This window comes from Pinus tabuliformis, chromosome 2_1 (genome assembly GCF_031772625.1).
Source record: "Pinus tabuliformis cultivar Carrire ecotype Pingquan chromosome 2_1, CPIR1, whole genome shotgun sequence".
Lineage (NCBI taxonomy): Eukaryota > Viridiplantae > Streptophyta > Pinopsida > Pinales > Pinaceae > Pinus > Pinus tabuliformis.
Genome location: NC_142299.1, coordinates 35336857 through 35347520, shown reverse-complemented (window position 1 = coordinate 35347520; position 10664 = coordinate 35336857). Strand labels below are relative to the sequence as shown.

Below are 10664 nucleotides of genomic sequence, written 5' to 3'. Positions count from 1 at the left end.
TATTATATTGATGACGTGGTATCTTTATTATGGAACCCCACTGAATTATATCTCACCCATTTCTGTCAACGAAATATTTCCATCGCAATATGTATTAGCAAAACCTTCATACAGATTCTATGATAACAACCACGGGCTTTAATGCGATAATAGCATAACTACTATATTATAATAGACAGGATACCAGAAAGTTTTGACTAGTTGCTGTAAGCACCATAATGAGTTTAACCTACATAGGAAAGAATTAATAGCTCAAAAAGAAAAGGTTACAAAAATAGAACATGAATTGAAGTTTAGCAATTCAGCTTACATGCCCTCGGAACTTCCGCATCACACAAACAATCCTATTTCTAAAAGATTGTATATATCCATCCTGCAATTTAATTTGCACTTTATGAATAAATTCACTTAATATATGACACCAACATTAATTTTATCTTGAATATCAGTCTTAGCAATACGGTAGAGAAGTTTTGACAACATGACTAATGTAATAACTTAGTGAACACTAAGAAAACATAACACTGAAATACGCAAATAAATTAAGCTTGCAGCATGAAATCACTATACTACTCTGTAGAAAGCCATTACTGCAATCCACTTTATGGAAATAATTTTCCCAACATTTGAAGTGTGTTCTATACAAAAAACTTATTGGTTCCCTGTCAAAGTTTCCTACGCTTGGATGTACAAGAAAATAGCTACTTTATGTTAAGTTACAAAGGTTCATGCCAAGCCACATTTCGCTCATAATCACCATGTCAGTAGCTCATGGCATTAAAGTCAGAACTACAAATGGATTTTCCTTTTACAACTTCAAATTGAAGTACAACATCATTTCGTTTCCCTTCTGCAGCTTTCCTCACTCCTCTCCCCAAATAATGTTTTTTTGGCCTTTCTTGTACACTATACCTCCACTCCTACAAATTCCACATTTTCAACAAACGAGGGTAATCCCATTCGAGCCCTTAATCCCTCTGCTTCCGACCCTTCATTTAGCACTGCAGTGCAACTTTCGTCTAGTGCCCCCTTGATACACTCAGCATCCATTTCAATGGCACACCCTTGGTCAGGTGGAGATAGGGACCCATATCCCGTGTCTGCTACATTTGCCATCTCTATTTCTGATGGATTATTCTTGCTGATCTGATTTCTTCCAGAAGTACCTTCAAAATCTTCAGATTTTCCCGATCCCGCCCAGGCTGAAGTCTTAACAGAAGACATGCCCACAATTCTTTCTTCACATTGAAACGGAGATGAGTTATCTGATATTCCGACCTTCTCCAATTCCAGTGAAAGAACCTCAAGTGAATTAGTAAATTGTGGTGAGTCATTACCAAATGCCGTATCAAAGGGAGACGCATATGAGCTAATGGAAGTTGAAGTATCTATAATCTCCTCATCTTCTCCTACCACGACCTCGTCATCACTTCCATTACTACCATCATTAGTAACCGGGTTCATCATGCTATTTATCTGATTATCATCTATCTGTAGGGGGGAGGAAACAAGAAATGTACATGGTGATTCCTTAGATCCCTCATCTTGGAAAGCAAACCAGTTAGGATTTCCAAACATTGTATCCTTCAATTGTCCACTGCAAGAAAAACCAAGAAGCCTTCATAAATGGAAATAATGCAAGTTGAATATGATATTGCGATGACAAATAAACACGCTACATTGAATGCAAAGATGGTGTCGGAAAACAAACTGGATATAGTCTTCACACAGTTGCCAACCTAAACGGCATTCTCCTGAGTTTATTTACATCTTGTTTACATTTCAAGTTGAAACATGAAAACCAGGTTTCCTTTCTGTACATTCACAGATGCTTTCAACGTTACCTTTCATCTTCTTCTCCCACTTCTTCCACTCGGAGAGATGATACTACTTCTGCAGACTCGTCATCAAAGAAGACATCCTGTAAAGAAGCAAATGTAAAAATACAGCAATATATGAGTAATATGAGGCCACCGTTGTTACTTTGACAATCTGACTATAAAAGTATATATTAGTGTCATGATGGCCAATTAAGTACTAGACTTGACTATTAATAAAGTCAATTTGACGTTGTTATTTTGACAATCAGACTATAAAACTAAATATTAGTGTAATAATCGTCAATTAAGTACTTGAATTGAATATTAATAAAGTCAATTTGACGTTAGGTTATTTTATGCTTTTTATGTCTTATTATCCTGCCTCCCGCAGGATAAGGCATTAGGTAATTGCGCTCACCCTAATTAGTTCAGTTGAAATATGTTTTGATTTAATCAGGTTTACTATATTAAAAAAATAATATTTATTTCTGTTATTATTGGCTGAGAATTTGAACATCTTATTGCAAAATACATAGTAAATTATGATTTTGCAATCATTACTTTTCAATGCAATCATTCTTGTCATATCAATATTTTTTATACACTTTTAATTATATTAAAAAAATTATATATATATATATATATATATATTTTCGGTTAAAATCTAAAATTCAAATGAGCGTTACTATTATTTTTATCAAATAATAATTTAAATTTTAAAAATAAATCCATGTATTTTTATAAGTTTATTAAAAGAAACTTTTATTGAATATCTTAGTTCAAATTTTAAAAAATAAAATATATATTTTTTATACACTAATAATTATATTAAAAAAAAATAATATATATATATATATATATATATATATATATATAATTTTTGGTTAAAATCTAAATTCAAATCAGGGTTATTATTATTTTTATCAAATAATAATTAAAATTTTAAAAATAAATCTATGTATTAAGTTAATAATTATATTAAAAGAAACTTTTATTGAATATTTTAGTTCAAATTTTAAGAAATAAAATATATAATTCTTGACTTGGATAGACAACCTTGATTTGGACGACTAACGTAGTTCAAATGTAAATGCAAGCATATCATATTATAGTTTTTTAAAACTATATTTGCATAAGCATTGAAATTAGGGCCTTGCTCTTTAATTGCACAGCTAAGACTTTGCCAATCAGTAAAATTCAAATTGATGAAATTCTAAACCTTAACACAATCTGAATTCAACATTTTTATTGTAATTCAACTATATTTAAACTAAGCAGCAGGAGTAACTACTATGTAGCGCTTGTTTCACTTGTATCTCAATATATCCCAAATAAAGTGATATATCCCAAATAAAGTGGATTGACTTGAATCCATTCTAACCTGTATCCTAAACTTTCGCTTCTTACTATTCACTAAATACAAAACCTTTTTGGAGTTTTCTTGGTTTTTCTATGTGATTGGTTTCCGTAATATGATATTAAAACCAATTTAATCCACTAAGCATGCTCTTCTATTGCATAGTACGATCTAGATAATGAAAATAGCGTGATTAGATTGATGAGTGTGTGAAAGCTTGAAGACGTAGGAACTGATTAGATTGATGAGTTTGTGAAGGCGTGAAGACATAGGAACTACTGCCGACAGAGACTGATCCAGGAATCGCTAGGTAGCACATCAAAGAGCGGAAAAGAACTGAAAAGGTTTTCGATTAGTAGAAACCAGGATCAAATCATTTTTGTGGTTTTAAAGCCAAGTTTGAAGTCAATCCAAATTTTTTTAAGAAGCCATACCTTTTAAAGAAGTCAGATTAAAAAAGAAAAGAGGGGTGGTGTCGTACAGCTATTTTTGTGATAAGGGGCTGCGTACAGCCGTCATTCTCAACTACCGTGCATAATTTGAGGCCATACAAACTGTACGAGTTGTAATTTTCTGCCTGTGCGAACTGATTTTCAGCTCATCAATCAAATTTCTCCCAGATTTTGACAATTCAGAAGTTTTTTAGCAGATTGGATATGTTCTTGTATTGTTGCCCAGATTTGCAAATCTAGTAATTTTGTTGCTGAGTTTATGTTTATCAAGAAGATCAAAGGGGAAATTAGTTGTGTTTTGGTGTTGGTAATTAACAGATCTGACTATTTTTGACTTGTGTGCAAGCATATATATCCATATCTATAAGAGTTTCACCTGTAGATACGTAGATTTGTGGACTGTTAAGCTGATTTTGGGTAGATCCACCAAAAATCAGTGTGTTATTCAATGGTACGTGGCTGCTACAGCAGTTTAGAGCCAGTATCCATCCAAGTACTTTACCTTTGTGTTCCAGTTACAATGTGGGAAGAGCAAGTATTGTACATTTGTTTCCTTGAATACCTCTATTCTTCAGCAGATTTTACTTGCATCTTTGGCTTCATCGACCAACATTATGCTGGAAGGCAACCAAAAGTTGTCTGGGAAGAACTACAATACGTGAAAGCAACATATGTTTACTATTTTTTAGTACAGGTGCTTCAGTGATGTTGGTCTAGGCAAGGAAACCTGACCCACAACTACAGCTAAAGACCAAGACAAGTCTGATGGCCGAGACAGAAGCTGTAATGCTGATCAAATTGTCCGTGACAGATGAAATGTTTCCAGAGGTTCAAGAAGAAAAGACTTGAGCAGCAATTTGGAAGCATTTGAAATATCTGCATGAGACTTCAGACAAAGGGGAATCATTTTTTTGAAGAGCATGTTGTTTTCAATCACAATGAGTGAGGTTGCATTTTTACGGGAGCACTTACTGAGATCAACAACATCCAAGAACAGTTGGAGACCATTGGCCAGAAGATGGAAGAAGAGAACATGGTGGTAATCATGCTGTAAAGCTTACCAAGTGCTTATGAGCATTTCATCAAGACCATGAACATCACTGCTACCAATGTTGACTTGAAGTTGTTGATTTGTGGTAGCATCGGATGTGCTCTAGCCATGAAAACTAGTGGAGAGGCTAAAGCACATGAGATCTCAAAAACTCAAAAACCGTTTGCAGAAATTTTACCTAGACGAGGAGATATTAAAATAATAAACATTTTTAATGGGAAAATTAAAATATTAATGTGTATTAATATAATTTTGGGTTAGAAGGTTCCAAAAAACGAGGATCAATCCAAATCTAATCTTAGCTGTTGATTAGGGACTTAATCTCAACCGTTGAAGACTCGACAAGAAAAGTATAAGAGGAGGCTTGAGGGTCAGTTGGAGATACACCAAGTTAATCAAGAATTCGATTTTCTGGGACAAAGTTTGCTGAGAAATCAAGTTAGTGAACTGTTGCAGCGAGAGGCAATTCGGTCGAAAACCAAGAATACATATCAAAGAGGCATAGCAAGTGTCAAAGAGACAGCACAGAGCCTTGGAACACTGGCGCAGAGACAACTAGGACTGACACAAAGGCTAAGGCCAGCGCAAGTAACGCAAAGGGCCAAGAGGCTGACGCAGAAGCAACAGAGGTTGCACAGAGGCTAGTAGAGCTGATGTTGTGCTAAAGAGGCCGCGCTAAGGTACTTTCGTGGGGCAGATTGAGCGCTAAGAGGCAGACACAGAGCAGAAGAGGGTGACACAGTCCCTAGAGGGTGATGCAATTCCAGTGAGAAGCTTGGAGCAGCTTTCGTTGTCTAGCTAAGGAACTGTCGAAGTTGTTGTGGGATCAATCATCTGGACGCTAATCAGCAGGAATATCTGTCTCTGAGGCATAGTTTTAAAAACCGTTTTTAAAAACCGGTTACCGGTCTAACCGACCGGTTAGCAAGCCTGCCGGTCTAAACTGGCCAAAAAACCCAGTTCATTAGCCCATTTCTCCTTTTTTTGCCCTAACCGGCCGGTTTAGGACGGAACCAGCCGGTTTAGTTTTGTATCAAACCGGCCGATTCCGTCCTAAACCGGGCGGTTAAAGGCATGCCCACCGTAAAGTTAAAAAGCGGAATTCTGACTGTGTTTTAGGGGTTTTGGGGGGAAACTAAGGGTGTTTTCCCTCCAAAAACACCCTCTCCAAGCCTTTAAGAGGCCCCTCTCACTCTCATTTGTCTCACACAACTGATTTGGAGTGTTTATAAGTGTTTGTGAGTTTGTTTGTGAGCTTGGAAAGTGTTGAGTTTTTGCTGAAGTAGTCATCTTGGAGTTGGAGTTGGAGCTATTTTGGAGATAGTGTGTAGCTGTCAGTGGAGTTGCCATCTTCAAGAGGAGGCTAAGGAAGCTAGTTTACATTTCCAGGTAGTCATCATGCCTCCAAAAGCCAGAGATACTGCATGGGCTCATTGTGATATGATTGATGGCAAAATGATCTGCAAATATTGCCAAAAATCCATTCAAGGAGGGAGTATTAACAAGTTCAAGCAACACTTGGCTGGGATAGGAGACCATGTAAAGCCATGTGGAGCACCAAATGAAATAATAGGGCATATTAGGGCAAAATACCTTCAGAAGTTTGAGACTCAAGTCACTGAACCAAGAGAGAAGTTTATGACTGCAAAGTTTGGGAGTCGAGACTCAACCGAGTTTGATCATGATGACGCATGAGAAGTTTCAAACTTTCAGGTGATAATGTTGATCACTATTATAGTATTATCATATATGTAGACTAGAGTCTTGTAGTAGGCCACTGGCCCCATAGTTTGTAGACTTTGTTTTTGCACTCTAGAGGCCATTTAGAGCCTCATTGCTTATGTATTTTGTCGATGATATGTATTGCACTCGGTGCCATTTTGATATATTCACCTTTACATGGTATATAAATTAGCAATCTTTGCATATTTTGTCTCTATTGACTTGGAATCATGGTTTTAAATCTTAAAAATAGTTTTTCCATTAAAAAATAATGATTTAATGTATTTTTCTAAAACCGGTTCGTTTAGACCAAACCAGTCCTGGTTAGACCGGTTCCGGTCAGTAAACCGGTTCATTAGGTGGACCGGTCCAGTCATGGGTTCCAGTTTTAAAAACATTGCTCCGAGGTGAGGTACTTCGGCCAAGGAAATTCTCTGAAGGGTGAGCCATTTTTGGCACCCTAGTTGTATTCAGAAACTGCATAATAATAAAAGCCTCATATTTGTTGCACCGGTTTTCCCATATTGGGTTTTTCCGGGGACGATTATCCAAAAATAATGGTGTCCCTTGTGTGATTGTCTCAGTTATTTCAGTTGTTGATCTGTGTATGTGTTGAGGTTGCATTTGTGTTTATTTCAGTATTTATATTTATAAATAACTTGTTAATGGAAAGAACAAGTAAGAGATAATAAACCAAATAATGCAGTAGGGATTTCTGATGTGTCAGACTTAGAAATTTCAACATGGTATCAGAGCATTGCAAATCACAAAAAACTGAAGGCACCCGCAGTAATCTAAAAATTTGCAACAGTAGCAGTGGTCCCGAGAGACAGCGTTGTTCCAAAGCAGAAGCAACTAGAGAGGAAGCGACGCAAAGCCTACGTCATCATTTCAAGCCAGAAGGAGGGTTAGCGTAGACGCAGAGGGGCAAATTAGACCTACGCAGTGCCCAGTCATCTTTCTCAGCCAGGAAGGATCGACGCTGTGACCAGGGGGTGCAGATTCAGCCGTTGTCAGGATTGCGCAGAGCCTGAAAGGCTTAGTTTCTTCAGTTGCCAGAGCTTGGGGAGCTGTGGGCAGATTGTGATTTGAGGAGCTGGTGGGACGCTATCTCTGTCGAAGCAGAACAATGTCTAAGGAGACAGAACCAAGGTAGAGGGAGTCGCTACCTTGACAGATTTCTAGCCAAGAAATCTAGATCCGAGTTGCTGTAGCAAGGAGGATTGGAGAGGAGCGGTCGACAGCTGGCCAGAGGATTTCTAGGAGGAAAATCAAGATTTAGAGAGAGATTTCCAGAAGGGAAGTCAAGACTCAGAGGGAGTCCAGAAGAGGCACTGAAATGGCAGTGAATGGACTGAAGGATTAGGACAGGTTGGATCGGGCTTCCAACTTGGTCATATAGAAGGCCAAGATCATGGCAATCCCAGATCGACATGGCATGAAGGACTTTGCCTTGAGAATCGTGGCTATCCCAGTTGACCCATCTGAGAACGAGAAGTACGAGGATGCAATGGTGAGGGCAAAGTTCATGATCCTAGACGGGGTCAAAGATCATGTCATACCACATATTGTTGAAAAAAACACAGCAGGGGAGATGTGGGACACCCTAACTACCTTACACCAGGGCTCTTCCGTGCAGCGGGAAGATGTTATTGGAGAATCAGTTGCATTCGTATCAGATGTAGAAGGGAAAGCTTACTTCTGTGGGACCAGCTTACTTCTGTGGGGTCTACCCTGGATCTAGAATTTATGGTCAGGACTGCTCTGAATGTAGTCTTCGAGGAGTGGGAGACATTTGTCCAAAGTATTTTGGGCAGGGATACTCTTCCCAGTTGGGAGAAGATGTGGCCAGGAAGAGACCATAAAAATGACGAAGGCAGGGAGTAGTGGCAAGGGAGGTCGAATCAAGAATGAGGAAGAGGAGGATGCGACTCTAGCATCTGCAGGACAGCAAGGGAAGAGGAAGAAGAAAGACATCTCCAAGGTGAAGTGCTTCCATTATGGGGAGTTGGGACGTTATGCATCCCAGTGTCCCAGGAAGAAAAACAAGGGAGAGGCTTTCGATTCAAGGCCAGCTCCAGCTAAGGTGGAGAAAGAGGTCGAGATTGATGACCACTGTGCCATGAGTGCTCATGCACATCTAGAGAAGAAGTGGGGAGACATCGAGTTGTAGTCAGGAGGACTACATACTAGGGGCAGAATCCTTGAGGTGCCCAAATTCTTGGATCATATCCGACTATAGGAGCCCTTAACGACAGCAGGAAGACAGGGGTAAGGTGGAGAAAAGTGTAGTGGAGCAGCAAGGCAATGTTCGAGTGCAGAAATTTGAGGCAGCGCAATGGAGGTTGCAGCAAAGCGAGAGGCACAGAGGTGTATGCAACAGCACACTGGCAGCAGAGGGCGCATATAATAGCAGCAGAAGCAGCGTCAGCATCACGAGGCTTCTAGACTAACCGAGATGTCAGTGTTTGGGAGAAGTCAGTTACCTATTTCTCGAAAACTGAGTTGCAGTGCAGCAGTTAGCAGTGGCGGTGCTAGGGGCAGCGTGGGCAGCTTATTGAGAGGGAGCTGCAGTACAAATGTAGCAGTGGCAGTGGCAGTGTCATGGGCAGCAGTATAGGAAGTAGCAATGAAGATGATGTGAGGAAGCAGAGCAAGCATCAGCACAGGTACCAGTGCAGAGGATCAATGTGATGTTTCAGTGATGGAGCATTACCAGAGAACATTCCTCGCTAAGAGGGAGTGTTGATTTGTGGTAGCATCGGATGTGCTCTAGCCATGAAAATTGGAGGAGAGGCTAAAACACATGAGATCTCCAAAACCCAGAAATTGTTCGGAGAAATTCTACTTGGAAGAGGAGATAATAAAATAATTAAAAATTTTAATGGGGTCCTAAGTATAAACTTAAGAAAATTAAAATATTAATGTGTATTAATATAATTTTAGGTTAGAAGGTTCCAAGAGACGAGGATCAAGCCAAATCTAATCTTAGTCGTTCATTAGGGACTTAATCTCAGCGGTTGACGAATCAACAGAAAAAGTATAAGAGGAGGCTCAAGGGTTAGTTGGAAATACACCAAGTTGATCAAAAATTCGATTTTCTGGGGCAAGGTTTGCTGAGAAATCAAGTTAGTGATCTGTTGCATCAAGAGGCAGTTCGGCTGAAGGCCGAGAATACATATCAAAGAGGCATAGAAAGTGTCGAAGAGACAGCGCAGAGCCTTGGAAGACTGACACAAAGGCAGCCAGGACTGACACAGAGGCTGAGGAGGCCAGCGCAGGTGACGCAAAGGGCCAAGAGGCTGATGCAAAAGCAGCATAGGCTAGTAGAGCTGACGCTAGGCTGAAGAGGCAGCATTGAGGTACTTTCGTGGGGAAAACTGAGAGTTGAGAGGCAGATGCAAAGCAAAAGAGGGTGATGCAGTTCCAGAGAGAAGCTTGGAGCAGCTTTCGCTGTCCAACTAAGGAACTGTCGAAGTTGCTGTGGGATCAATCATCTGGTTGTTGATTAGCCGGAATATCTTTCTCCGACGAGAGCTAATTCAGCCAAGGAAATTCTCTAAAGGGTGAGCCATTTCTGGCACCCTAGTTGTATTCAGAAACTGCATAATAATAAAACCCTCTATGTGTTGCATTGGTTTTTCCACATTGGGTTTTTCTAGGGACGATTGTCCAAAAATAATGGTGTCCCTTGTGTGATTGTCTCAGTTATTTCAGTGGTTGATCTGTATATGTGTTGAGGTTGCATTTGTGTTCATTTCAGTATTTATATTTATAAATAACTTGTTAATAGAAAGAACAAGTAGGAGTTAATAAACTAGATAATGCAATAGGGATTTTTAATGTGTCAGACTTAGAAATTTCAAGAGAAATTTGGAGAGCTTTGCAATGGGATAGTGAGTTCCAAGCAAGCCTTTGCTGCCAATTTCAAAGGAAAGGACACACAGTAAAGAAAAAAGCCCAAAGTAGCAATGAAGATGGCACAAAGTGTCAAAAGACCATTACTTGTCATTATTGTGGCAACGCAGGCCATATGAAGAAGCACTACCAAAAGAGGTCAGTTGACCAAAAGACCAAATAGGGAGGCCTATTGGCAGGGGTACATATACTTTTAAATAAAACATTCATATTTAATCACCATTGTAAGCCCAAGGCCACAAGTCAAGTATTACACATCCTAGACCTATCTCTATCAGTGAGTCTATATACAGTTGTTCGGTTGGAACATGCACTGTCCCTTGAAGCTCCACTTAAGATCACTT

The 10664-nt window shown here is 39.2% G+C and overlaps 1 protein-coding gene across 2 annotated transcripts in view; it reads right to left on the bottom strand.

Annotated features, from left to right (window-relative positions):
- Positions 1 to 519: 519 nt before the first annotated feature.
- LOC149198647 (uncharacterized) overlaps positions 520 to 10664 on the bottom strand; it is a 313246-nt gene continuing 303101 nt past the window's right edge. For both annotated transcript variants that reach the window (XM_089402093.1, XM_089402094.1), the window contains 2 exons: positions 1845 to 1921; positions 520 to 1597 (listed from right to left, as the gene is read on the bottom strand). In XM_089402093.1, the coding sequence (XP_089258219.1) occupies positions 907 to 1597; positions 1845 to 1921 (768 nt within the window). In that variant the 3' untranslated portion in view covers positions 520 to 906. The remainder of the gene's footprint in view (positions 1598 to 1844; positions 1922 to 10664) is intronic.